The sequence below is a fragment of the Talaromyces amestolkiae genome, assembly GCF_001896365.1.
Source record: "Talaromyces amestolkiae strain CIB chromosome Unknown scaffold16.1, whole genome shotgun sequence".
Lineage (NCBI taxonomy): Eukaryota > Fungi > Ascomycota > Eurotiomycetes > Eurotiales > Trichocomaceae > Talaromyces > Talaromyces amestolkiae.
In genome coordinates, this window is record NW_024468052.1 from 213126 (window position 1) to 226395 (window position 13270).

The 13270-nt window shown below is 44.0% G+C and overlaps 6 protein-coding genes across 6 annotated transcripts; 3 read left to right on the forward strand and 3 right to left on the reverse strand.

Moving 5' to 3' along the window:
- Positions 1–256: 256 nt before the first annotated feature.
- BHQ10_007604 (uncharacterized protein) lies at positions 257–2159 on the forward strand (the record flags this gene model as incomplete). Its single annotated transcript, XM_040880318.1, has 4 exons — positions 257–553; positions 610–929; positions 987–1318; positions 1378–2159. 4 exons carry the CDS (start codon positions 257–259, stop codon positions 2157–2159), a joined length of 1731 nt encoding a protein of 576 aa, XP_040736107.1.
- A 344-nt stretch (positions 2160–2503) lies between these two features.
- On the reverse strand, positions 2504–3525 carry BHQ10_007605 (uncharacterized protein; the record flags this gene model as incomplete). The annotated part of the gene is made up of 3 exons (XM_040880319.1): positions 2504–2959; positions 3023–3307; positions 3367–3525. 3 exons carry the CDS (start codon positions 3523–3525, stop codon positions 2504–2506), a joined length of 900 nt encoding a protein of 299 aa, XP_040736108.1.
- Positions 3526–4567: 1042 nt separating this feature from the next.
- Positions 4568–5633, forward strand: BHQ10_007606 (uncharacterized protein; the record flags this gene model as incomplete). Its single annotated transcript, XM_040880320.1, has 4 exons — positions 4568–4659; positions 4712–4822; positions 4879–5135; positions 5191–5633. 4 exons carry the CDS (start codon positions 4568–4570, stop codon positions 5631–5633), a joined length of 903 nt encoding a protein of 300 aa, XP_040736109.1.
- Positions 5634–5834: 201 nt separating this feature from the next.
- On the reverse strand, positions 5835–6788 carry BHQ10_007607 (uncharacterized protein; the record flags this gene model as incomplete). The annotated part of the gene is made up of 1 exon (XM_040880321.1): positions 5835–6788. One exon carries the CDS (start codon positions 6786–6788, stop codon positions 5835–5837), a length of 954 nt encoding a protein of 317 aa, XP_040736110.1.
- Positions 6789–8419: 1631 nt separating this feature from the next.
- Positions 8420–9600, forward strand: BHQ10_007608 (uncharacterized protein; the record flags this gene model as incomplete). Its single annotated transcript, XM_040880322.1, has 2 exons — positions 8420–8821; positions 8887–9600. The coding sequence occupies 2 exons, from the start codon at positions 8420–8422 to the stop codon at positions 9598–9600; spliced, it is 1116 nt and encodes a 371-aa protein (XP_040736111.1).
- Positions 9601–10151: 551 nt separating this feature from the next.
- BHQ10_007609 (uncharacterized protein) lies at positions 10152–11465 on the reverse strand (the record flags this gene model as incomplete). The annotated part of the gene is made up of 3 exons (XM_040880323.1): positions 10152–10399; positions 10462–11329; positions 11382–11465. 3 exons carry the CDS (start codon positions 11463–11465, stop codon positions 10152–10154), a joined length of 1200 nt encoding a protein of 399 aa, XP_040736112.1.
- Between the last annotated feature and the right edge of the window lie 1805 nt (positions 11466–13270).

A 13270-nucleotide genomic window follows, 5' to 3' on the forward strand; every position in this document is an offset into this window, starting at 1 on the left:
ACGACGGAAATCTTCTGCAAATCAACGCCGTATGATTTTCCCTGGGTATTACAAGATAGCATAGGAGGAAAGCTAGCTAAGGATTTTCATAGAGCTACAGGGTGTAACGAATTGTGCAATCAAGCTAAGCTCAGCTGAAGCTACCTGTGTGCAAAAGCCAAATTGATTTTAACAAAGATCATTTTTTTTCTATGAAAGTGGACTTAGCAAATATTCAAAAATTATACCTTTGAAATTGCTTCAAGTTATAGCAGATATGACCGAATCCACGCATCTCGAGGCACCGGTAGTGGTGGTTGGAGCTGGGCCAGTTGGCATGCTCTTTGCGCTCAGGCTGGCACAACTTGGAGCTTCAAGCCTTCTCGTAGAGCAAAATGAGGATACAATTCGTATGCCAAAAATGGACGTAACAAATATCAGATCCATGGAAATCTTGAGATTCATGGGTCTTGCGGATGAGTATCGTCGACTCGGACCAAAAGAGGAGCTGCCGGACTGGGTGACCCCTTTCACCACTGGGATGGGGGAAACAGGACATCATCTGTTTACTTGGGTACGTTTCAGTGATGAATCAGCTGTATATTCCAAAGTGATTAATGTAAAATTTAGCCTTTAGACGGAAACAAGACCTGGAGAAAACGAATTATGACTACGAACGATGGAACTCAGCCTGTTGAGCCACCATTGAGAAGCTCTCAGATTATTCTCGAGGCATTTCTGAAGCGGAAATGTTTGGATGAACCGCTTATTACGAGTAGATTCGGGTGGAAATTCGAGTCGCTCAGTGAGGATGACACCGGCGTGACTAGCAAATTTGTGTCGTTGGATGGTACAGAACATACAATCAAAAGTCAATATCTCGTCGGAAGCGACGGCGCACGAAGTGCTGTCCGCAAAAGCGCTGGGATTCAGACATCAGGCTATAATTTGTAAGTCAAGCTCGTGCACTTGCAAGGAAACCGTGCTAAATAGACGTTCTCAATCAGCCCTGCAAAGTTATTCATGACCTTCATCCAATCCGACGAACTTGCTGAGCGCCGCCATTTCGGACATTTCTGGCACGTTGTTACTCCAAAGGGATTCCTTGTTGATACAAATGCGGGCAATTTGTTTGCGAGCCACCATATCTTCGGTGAAAACGAGGATACAAGCAATTTAGATCCAGTGGAAGTGGCGCAAGCTAACCTCGGCGGCATTGGCGAACCCTGGAAATTCAAAATCGATAAGGTCCTGGCTCATTCGGTCTGGCAGCCGAGATTCCGCTGCGCAAATTCGCTATCAACCCCATCAGGCAAGATATTTCTTGTGGGTGATGCTGGTTAGTGGACTACATAGTTTGTCGGTAACTGAGCAAAGCTGACACTAAGACTCAAACAGCCCATGCAGTCCCTCCTCATGGAGGGCACTCTCTCAATACCGGAATATTGGGCATGTGGAATCTCTCTTGGAAACTTGCAGCCGTATTGAATGGATTTAGTGGAAGCAAATTGCTTGAATCCTACAACACTGAGATGCGGCCTATTGCTATGGAGATTATAGAGGCGGTTGGTGGCCACATTAGTCGCCAGATGTCATACTCTGATCTAGTCGCGGAGAATTTGGAAGTCATTGACAAAGAAACTCCCGAAGGTGAAGCTATTCGCGCAAAAATCGGTGCAATGATTAGAGACATTGGTAATCATGGCAAATTCTTTGGACGAGAACTTGACCAGCGGCTCAAATCCGACATTATTGTCCAAGATTCTGATAAGTCCGCCGAACCGAGATGGAATCCGCTACAGTACACGCCGTCCACATGGCCGGGAGCTCGAGCTCCCCATGTCTGGCTGAAAGATGGCCCTACCCCAATTTTTGATCATTATGGGTTGTGGTGGACTCTTATGGCATTTCAAAAGTCTGAGCAGATTAATCATGCTGTTTCAGAATCCTTCAAGAAGGCCACAGACATGGTTGGTTTGCCATTGAAGACTGTTGAGCTCATCGATGAACATCATGCGCGAAAGATCTGGGGCAAAGATTTCGTCCTCGTACGTCCAGATGGACATGTTGCGTGGCGCTCAGATGACACACCTTCAGTCCAACAGATTGTGGATATTATGGAAGTCGTTTCTGGGAGGAAATCGTCCCTAACAAATGGTCATACGAATGGCCATACCTAGCGCTTGGTTAGAATTAGACTGAATTGCGAAATGATTATATGAAATACCACAACGAGATTTGATGTCAATTATAGATTCAATCTACCCAAATTCCTTCTGGTACCTAGGTAGTCTAAACACATAACATTTGAGGTCTTGATGTTAGAAGTAAGGCAGTCCGAAGCCCTGCTTAGGTACATGACAACCAACTTAGACTAGATCTTTCTACCCGTGGACAATTCAATGTTATACCTACAAGGGTCCCAGACACTTTCAGATGTGAATGTACTGTTTGTTCTCCATTCTAGTTCAAACTTCCAAATACGGAACCTCACTGGCATTATCTAAGGATACTAGCGCTGCAATCATTGGAACTGGTCACTACCTAGTCTTCCTTGAAACCCAAACACCAGGAGATTTTCCTTGAGTATCTCTTCTTTCCGCTCAATCAACTCTTCAACATCCCAGGTAACATTGAACAGCCTTCCACTCATGAATTTAGCTTGGTCTGTCGAAAGCCAAAGGGCAGCTCCACCAATCAAGTCAAAGTCAATCAGGTTCATTGTCTTGAAATCATCAAGTAGCATATCTGTGTCTGCCAAACATGGGTCAAGAGCCATCGCCGTGACGTTTGGGTTCTCGGCAGAAACAAATCTTTGCAGATGGATGGCCGCTAATTTTGACACAGTATAAGAAGAGATATTCGGATAGATCCCGATACTGCCACTGGTTGCTAGATTAATAATAGTAGCCGATTTTTCACGTCCAACAAGTTTCAAAAACCCTTGGGTCATGAGGAAGGTTCCTTTTACGTTGACCTCCTATTCCGAAAAAGCTTCGTCAGAAGAAGATGATTCAGCGTAGGATTGATCAAAATCACTTACCCAATCTTTCCACCAATCCTTCACCTCAGCGTCAGCCAGAGATCCGTTCGAAACAAATGCTCCGGCATTATTGACTAAGATATCGACAGTGCCAAACGTATCCTTGACCTTGCGGTAGACTTCTTCCACAGCAGCAAGATCCGTTATATCTGCTTCGGCTTTCAGAACCTGTACATCAGGATTGATCCTACTGATATCTTTTTCAACATCATCTAGGGAGCTAATACTGCGAGCAACCAGAATAATAGCTTTAGCGTTTGCTCGAGCAAATGCAGTAGCAAAGGACTGTAAAGATCAGCCGCCATATTCAGTCCGTTCTTTTCCAAGTACAAGTAATGACATACCTTGCGCCCCAAACCGCGGTTGGCTCCAGTCACGATCACGACCTTTCCATTTTGCAAGAGGCTTACAGAAGTAGGATCAATTGCATTGTACTTGTGTATATGCGTGGTTTTGGTAAACGCTGTTGAGCTGACAAAAAAATCTGCTGGTAAGGAGCCCATCTTCCAAGGTCGTCCAATATCTTCTGGAGTAGTAAGTTAGATCCAGAAGATTGCTCAGTTCTAAGCATCTTCCAAAGCTAAAAGACCAGAAAGCACGCATTTGTTTTCGCAATCGCTATTATTAAGAAGATGGACCAAGATTCATCCGACGTTGCAGAGCTACACCTGAGACCCATGCATGTGAGGGTGATGCATATAGACAGCCTTGCATTGCCACTCGTCATTAAGATTTATGTGGCTTACGGATAATGCAGCCTTGAGCGCTTGTGGCAGATGATAATGAAGTGCCAAAGTATGCATATCGCGTTCCTAAATAGGAAAGTTTTCAATGTAAGACTTGGTGAGTATTGACCATGAGCGCTTGGCAAAGAATCATTTATTATTGTCTGTAGTTTGATGGGATCTCATAGTTGAAGCGATATTTTGCCCGAGATGCATCTCGTATCTAGGTGGCATTACAAGCCTTACGCACGTACACTCGCAGATCTTCACGTTTCGCAAGAAACTCCTCTCTAGGTATGCACAAGGAGTATTATGCATATCGCTGATCTGCACACTAAGTGGTAAAACAAGCTTCCTGTTCTAGATTCTACATAAATTCAATATCTCTGGGGGTGTGTTAATATCTTATAGTTGGATTAATGCGCTACGACTCTAACCCTTGCTAGTCGTTGGCCCCAAATGCCGGATACCAATATAGCACCAGCCCTAAATCCCACATACATACATGCATAATATCGGACATAATCCCTAATACAGAAATATCTAGTGCTTCAACTAGGTCAAGACATATTCTTGGTATTATCTTCAAAGAACCAATCAAATGATGCAACAAGTTCCATCATGCATATTCTTCTGAGCTTGTAAACCAATTCACTCACGACATGTATTGTACCTCCTGATATGCGGTTATCTTCAAGCTATTCTTGATTATTTAACACGATTCAGGGCCAAATAATCTTCCACAGTGAAGTTAAACTTGAAATTGCGAATTTAAACGAAAACACACGAACTGTGATTTTCTTCTACATTAGGATCAACAATGGCATCATCCGTTATTGATGTACAAGTGCCTAAGCACGAGCAACAAGAATTATACATGCTAAGTAAAAGAGACGAAGCAGAGAAAGACAGGTAGGGATCTTAAGCAACCTTATGACTGGTAACACGTACTGATATCTTATAGACTTGACCAGCAGAGCAATATTATCAGAATTGTCAGGGGTGGCCATGTTCTTGACCCGTCTATTCCCAAGGGGAATATTTCCAGGATTGCAGATATTGCTACCGGTACTGGGTACGAGTATTCTCTTCCGCATCCTTAGTACCGAGCAAAGCTAACTCTCTATTTAGAGTCTGGCTGAGAGAAGTGACAGCTGAGCTTGCCGAAGCAGGTTACAAAGCTCCAGAGACAGTAGGATTTGATATCTCTGCTGACCAGTTCCCCAAAAATCCTGCTCCAAGCAACAAATTTTTTGTCTGGGATGCAACAACCTCATTTCCCGCCGAATATCATGGAAGCTTTGACATTGTACATGTGCGACTTCTTACTGTCGCTGTAACAATCGAACAAATCAAAACTATAGCAAAGAACCTCGTTGAGATCCTAAGTGAGAATCATCTTTCCTCTGAGTCCTGAGCAGCTACTCATAAACATCTTTACAGAGCCCGGTGGCTATCTCCAGTGGACTGATTGGACATACACCAACGGCTGGGAGATAATCTATCCCTCCGGGGAAGGTGAATTATCCTTGGCACGTGAGGGTGAAATGATGTACAAGTTTCATGGAGAGTCTGGATTTTCCTACGATACCACGGGAAATGTAGCAGAAGCTCTTCAGAGCTTGCCCATGGAGAAGGTGCAGGTAACCGATCACACGGGTGCGTCACACAAAAGGCCTGAGATCAGAGACCTAGTGGCGGAATGGCACTCTCGAGTAATACCCCTCTTCATGGAGATGATGTCGTTTCGACAGGGACAGAGCAAAGAAGAAGCGGCAAAGACAGCGGAGGATTACCGGAAGAAAGCCATAGAAATGGGTAAGAGGGGCGTTATATTTGAGGTGCCGATTACTACACTCGTTGCTCAAAAGACGAGTGATATCTAGACGTTCATATACATAGCCTTTGCAAATACAAGCTTTTTGCGCATTAAAGTTGAAATGATGATGTGACTTAGACACAAAATGTCCTCTGTGTTTTCTCTAAAATGTTAGGAGCATCTGTACCAAGTGCACAATTGATCTAGTCTTAGACCCGCTGTTAAACTAAATGAATCTGGAAACAAAAAAAAAAAAACATTTTTATGTCTAGTTATCCGGTATGTATTCTTCTAGGCACCATTTCACCGCTTCTGCAATAACTTCCGGTTGGGTCAATTCAATTCTATGACCACTTTGTTCGGCAATCAGAACCTTTGACTTGGTCGAGTATACCAATTGTTCTCTTTGAAGAGCCTCTTCCTTTTCGCTCCACGTCTCAATCAATTCTCTCATTCTCTTCCGCTGCTCTTCCGTCCCATTTCCCTTCTCAACACCTGCATCATACAATCCTTGATAGTCTCGGCCCGATCTTCCAATGACGACACAAAGGGGTCGATTTCCAAGTAGTGGCGGATTCATCTTCATTATATTCTTTTCAGCAAGCTTTGGAAGACTTGGCGGGTACTCTATTCTCTCCCTATCCGCGGCCTTTATGTGATGCGGCTTAACCAATTCACCCATCAACAAGGAGAATTCCTCGGTCGTTAACTTGTGCTCTTTACGTATTCCAAGAGCGGTGTAGTAGTCGATATCTTTTGATAGAGCTTCAATATTTGAATCTCTCCAATCAGTGACTTCCAGTGTACGCTCCTGGTTTGTGTCCACAAGGACCAAACCGGCCACACGCGAAATGCCAACCCGCAAAATGTATTCGGGTGCAGTAATACCGCCCCACGAGTGTCCGACAAGAATCAAGGGCTGTTTAATTCCAGCATTCTGGACTAGAAGATCCAGTTCTAAAGCAATATTCTCCGCAGAAGGTGGAAGAGGGGTTGGTTCGGATGAACCATAACCAGATCTGTCATAAGAGTAGATATGAACGTAGGGAGACAGAAGACGAATGACTGCAGCCCATCCTAGATTGCTACAGGCCAGCCCTGACATTAAAAGCACGGCTGGCTTCTTGACATCTGGGGTGGGAGATGGTCCGATCGAGTAGAGACAAAGGGAATGAGTCCCAATGTTTACCATTCTCGACTCCATCGTGCTGTAACTTCCCATATCGACTGTGGAATTTTGTTCCTCGAATTTAGGAGCAACTGGCTTTGTCGGGTTAAATTTTTTCTTCAGGTACGAAATCATCGTATGAGGGCCTGCACAAAACACTCAGAAAGTGTGTATAATGAACCTTCAATCTCAGGCGGGGAGATAAGAAGCCGAGTATCAACACTTCTGAATTCAGGGACCATACAGTGGCCTCCTTCATGCAGAAAAAAAACCTCGGGTAGTAGCCGTCAATTTACTTTCATGCATATGTATCGAAATCCGTCGCAGCTATTACGCCAGTTACCACCACTTTCCTGGTAGAGAAAGAAAGTACACGCCCGAATTTAGAGTTGACATTATGTTATTCCAGACATTTTAGGTTCAGATAAGCCAAAAGGAGAAATGTTTGCGGGAGAGAATATGTACGCTTAGCTGGCTAGATGGAGAAATAATTCCGGTACACGAGTACATGTGGCCAACTATCAGACCCCTGTTCACGGTCTAAGTTTCCCCCGAAAATGAAAATTCTAACACTACCTTGATTGACTGATAAGTGTTTTATTCTCATTTCAAATATTGATTCGAGCTAATGCAAGTGTTTTCATTCGGTGGCTTTTTTAGTTTCATCATTGAACAACTCGATACTGACTAGTTTCTGACTTCCTCAGTATCCTTACTAGCACATAAACCAGGCAGGTCAGTTAACTATGTCAAGGCATCTGCGGGCTTGCCTATATGTAGATCCTTTAATTGGTTCCCGGGTTGACGTGCTAGTATTCCAGATACTAGTTACATGGGGCTTTAAGCTTAAAGATAGATACGGCTACGTACTACCTATATCGATACATACTATATGTCCAGAACGTCATTATTGAGAAAGATTATGAATGACTAATGCTCAATAGTATACCTACCTAGGTGGGAATGGTTGATTTTTAAGGTTCCATTCTAGCCCTAAGTCTAGTAAAGATTTAAAGGGGTTCGTAGTGGGTAGCTCATGGTTGTTTACGGCCATCACACAATATAATTGTGTGGATCAGAAGATAAATGCTAGAGATAAGTCGATAGTGATAGTTCTGTTTTAATGGCAAGGAATATGATTGAATTTCTTGAAGGGTGAAATTCCCTGAGATGCGTGATTTACCATTTCTGAAAGTAATTCTGGCGCTAAATGGTGAAGAAGGCGATCCTGTAATGTGTAATCTGGTTGAAAAGAGGCTATGTGCCAGGGTATTATGCTTGAGAGGACTTAGCTCGTCCCTTCACTTAGGAAGGCCTCCGACGCAGTTAGATAAAATATCGCACTAAGGCATATTGTTGGTCCGGTGAGGTATTTGATTGGATATTTCCCGAAGTTGTTATCAATTTCTTCATTCTACTCCCCTTCGACAAGTCAATATGAGACTCCTTATCGAAATGATCCCTCATGAGTCTGGAGCATGCGTAAGCCTAAACTATTCCGCCCGGATATTCAAGGCTATTTCAAGGCTATTCACAAACACCTCGCGTTTGTGAAGAGTCTCGGATGTTATATGAGCCGGTAAACTGAAAATTAGATATAACTTACAAGCACTGGCTTCTCTTAGCAACATACATTTCTCCTTCGAGTAACTTCAACACACTCTGAACATTCAGCACTCTTCAACATGTCTCCATCCGCATCGTTTCCTCCTGAATCCACCGTGGAACAGACTTCAACTCTCTCAGAAGTCCGAATCCCCCCTGAGAAAAAAGCACATCTTCGCACCATATCTTTATACGAACTCCAGGTTGGCTCTGCCTCAGAACAGAAGCTTCTACTCCAAACCTGTATTCAAGATGGGTTCTTCTATCTAGATCTCACACATCCAAACACCTCCTCACTTCTATCTTATGTTGATGCTACCTTCAAACTCTCGAAAGAATTGTTCAATTACTCCCCTGAAATAAAGTCATTGTTCGACGTGGATAAAATCTCTGGTCTAAAACTCAACGGCTATAAACCCAAAGGTAGAAACGTTGTCGGCAATGGCAAGGATGGTAAGAATGATGGATTCGAAAGCTGGGTGGTAAGACAAATTCATTTGCAACAATACTAATGACTTTGCATATAACACATACTGATATTGCTTAGATTCCTCGTAACGGAGTCCTCCATCTGTCAAACGAGGCATTTCCTCATCCTCCATTGGTTGCGGATCATCTCTCAACCCTTTATGGCCTGTTTGATGGCCTTGGTTCTGCATCTCATACTATACTTAGCTCTCTCTCTGACTCGCTTCTGATGCCTGCTGGTCAACGCTTTGAGGACTTTCAAGGGTTAAATCGCCCATCACCCGACATTCTGCGCCTATTGAAATACCACCCCAACTCGAACACCGATGTGATCCCTCAGACACCTCACACCGACCTCGGCAGCCTGACTTTCGTGTTTTCAACGACCCCTGGTCTTCAGGTTCTCCCACCTGGTGTGATGCAGAAGCCAGGTGCATATAGCGAGTCTGACTGGCTCTATGTTGAGCCGAAACCTGGCCATGCCATTGTAAATATTGGTGACTGCATCACTATGATGACCAATGGTTTACTAAGAAGTGCTCTTCATCGGGTCGGTCCTGTTACTGGTTGCGCAATGCCTGAACGCTACAGTATGGCATACCTCATGCGGCCTGAGGATCAAACACTGCTGCGACCTCTAGATAGCCCCCTCATTCCCCGATCTGCGTCAACTGAAGAAACTGCTGTTACTAGCGGGGCATGGATAAGCAAGAAATTCAAGGCCCTTCGTGGTACAAAAGATGCGGGTAATTTTGATCAGATTCTTACTGGCGGGCGAGGTATTTTGGTTTAGGAAACATATTCTATATAGGGCTAATTTTGTGTATATTTGACTAATTTTCTTTTGTTCTTGTTTTTTTCTTGAATCTTGAACAGCGAATTTGAATACGTAATGTACCTCTCTCGACACAATATAAATCGCAATTTACAACTGACTGCATGATAGAAGTGTGCCTAAAGATGATTATTGTTATTACCAACATAGGATTCCAGATAGTAACAAACATTCCTCAATGCTATTTCAAGTACATCACGAAGAGTTATAACAGGCACACTATTGCATGTATCGGCTGCAACACAGTTCTTTAAGTGCCGAAAAGCACAACCGGAAAGGCGCATTATTTACTATACCTCACTGTTGGTGCTGTGAGATTTGGGCGTTGCCCAAGCAATTTTCTACATTTATTCGAGGACAGCCCTGAATAATTCAACCTGAATTTGCCTTCCATGCTCAAAAAAGATTAAGAAAGAGTTAAGAAGCATTTTCCATTAATCGTATCAAAAATTTCACCACACGCGATCCAGTCTAAATTCAAACAAAACTATCAATCACAGTAACAAAGCTCAAACCAAAACTTCTACCGCATGTTCTTGCACTGCAAGTTTTGCTTCGTAAGGCTGCCCAGAAATCATGGTAACAATCGACTCCCCGACTGGGGAGGATGTAGCGGAGGCCTCTTGTCTCTGACGAACAGCAGCGGCAAGACGTTCAAGAATAGACTCCGTTTCAAGCCATCCTACACAGCCATCTGTTATACTGACACCGTATTTCAGGCATTCTTTAGATCCTTTTTCGGGGACATCTTGACGGCCTACACCACAAATATGCAATTAGCCAGTCGATCATGATGGAGATCAATCTACGTGAACATACCTTCATTGATGTTACTTTCTATCATAACCCCCATAATAGGGGCACCAACAGCAATCTGATCGGCCAAGCAAGCAGCAACAGCCCCTTGATTACGATAATCTTTCGATGAGTTACCATGACTGCAGTCAACCACGATAGCGGGCTTTTTCCCAGCACGGAGTAGTTCAGCCTCAGCAGCTTTGATGTGCTCAGGGCTAAAGTTGGGGCCCTGGCTGCCTCCTCGGAGTATGGCAAATGTATCAGGATTTCCCCGGCTCATATGAAATGCCAGGGATGCATCTTCATCGATACTCACTACGGTGTGAGATCGAGATGCTGCTTTCATGGCATCAATAGCGACCTTGAGCCCCCCGTCAGTGCCATTCTTAATGCCCATTGGCATGGGCATGTCACTAGCCATCTCGCGGTGAGTCTGACTCTCTGTAGTACGAGCGCCAATAACACCGAGGGATACAACATCATCAAGGAAATACACAAGAAGTGGATTTAAAAGCTCCGTGGCAACAGGAAGACCTTTCTGTGCGACTTCAAGCATAACCTTGCGTGCTGTAAACACACCCTTACAGAGGTCGGGGGTGCTGCTTTGTGGATTTCCAACATCCTGAGCATGATCAGGATCATGGATCAGCCCTTTCCAGCCAACAGTCGACCTTGGCTTCTCTATGTAAACACGCATGACTATGACGAGCTCACGTTGGAACCGCTCGGCCGCCTTGCTAAGTAGGGAGGCATACTCGAGAGCGGCATTGGTATCATGAATGCTGCACGGTCCGACAATTACCATCAAGCGGTCATCGGACGTTTGATAGGACATAAGACCGCGAATGGCATCACGGCTCGTTTCTATCTTTCTCTTTGTTGCTTCATCCTGCTTGATATTAGCATGATCCCACATCAAAGTTGATCTAAGATGGACTAACCAAAGGTAAAGCCAGTTTTACAATCGCTGGTTTAGGAAGACGCGTAGTGAAGCGCTTCACAGGCTCGTAGATTGTTGATGGCATGATTAATGGCGTTGTTGAAAGCCTTGATATGTATTGGTACAAGTAAATTTGACAGATAGAGAGGTTCTAAAGAATAATTCAGAAGTATCTAAGTATGGGAAGTGACAGCTCAAAATGACATTTGATGTCAATGGATATAAATACACATATCAGTATAGAGCAACTCTTTTGGGGATAACTTGACAATTGGCCCTGCAAAATCTTCCGCGACATCGCTTATCGTCCAGCTCCTGCACGTGTCGGGCCCTGATGTTCGCAAGTATCTGATCATCGATGAGGGTGTCGTATTCTAGGGTGCCTATTTCCAAGCTGAGTATCCTACCATCGCTGAAGGGTGTTGGTATAACAGCGATGGCAAGTATGTGAAACAATATCTAATCTTAGTGTATGCTTGAAAGACAGATACCAGAAACCCACTAGCACCGATAGTCAGAAATATTTCGTTATACATTAGTGAAGAATAGTATGAATCAAGACCCTCTATAACACATGTACCTCATGCGCAAGTTGATCTACAAACTGCACTACATAGACCCTTAGATAACGCCTTAATGTATATCACGGAGATATAGCTACTTTGGTATTAGATCAAAACTCAAAAAAGTGGAAGCCAAAGATCCAGACTTGCTTAGCCAACACAGCAACTCATTTTTCATTCGGACGTGATTCATCAATGCCCGACATAACCAAGCCCCTTTGCTAAAGTTGGGGGCGAGAGCATGGGTGACGAATATCTGCAGTAGCCCGGAATGCCACTTTGCATTTGCCGTTCAGGGATTTCTGGTGTTTGACCCAGGCCAGTCTAGGGCGTCGAAACATAACATAACGAAAGAACAGGGGACTCGAAGTAGGGGTGGCAAGTACCATTATAGGAAAGTACACCCGAAGAAAATCCATGAATCTTGGCCTCCTGCTGGAAGGACTTTACTAGCACCGTGATGGTACACAAGGATATATATCCGAATGGTATATTTCCGAAAATAGTGTCTGACGCATGGAAGGCACGTTATGGAGGGATCAGGGATAGACCATCTTACAAAGCCTTACCGCGAGTGCGTATGCATAAAACGAGGTGACAGGAAGGTGGGTTCTTCATGCAGATCTATATGCAGCACGGACCGCACCCATCCAATGCGAACGGCCGGGGGGAACCCTAAAAGCTATTAAAATGGGTCCGTAATTCCGGATCACGCTGATTGGCTATTAATCACAGATCTACTTATCTGTCCTCCTTAGGATCAACCAGGAGGTATGTAAAGGGATTTCTTGGGTATAAATATGTATGACACCATAATACTACCGTACGTACATATATATTAATTACATATAGCTACTCATTATCGCGACTCGTGGGTGGCGGATGGGTACACCCGAAGCGATGGCAACTTAGTACGTCGCAAAAGCTTCCTCATCGGTTCCCTAGGTGAGTTAGAAGATCGCCGTCTGACTTACTCTGTAGCCTCAAGAACTAGGCAGTATAGACTACGCCCTATGATTGAGCCTGGATGGAGACCGAGGAATTCATTGCCATATCAAGTCCAATCATAGCTTGGCATAGTTTGATGTTCTGTACTGCGTAAGCAGGTATCTAGGTTTGATGGACTGACTCGAGTTCAAGAGCTCGAAATTACGATGGTAGCAGTCTATTGAACTTGGGGCTGACTAGGTGCCTGAAGAAAAAGAAAAACTGTTCTTGAGCTTACTCATCAGCTTACTATTTGAGTACGTCCTAGCTAAAAAGGAAATAAGCCCATCGTCTGTGGTGTATTAATTACTTGATTATATTTTAGCAATATCTAATTACA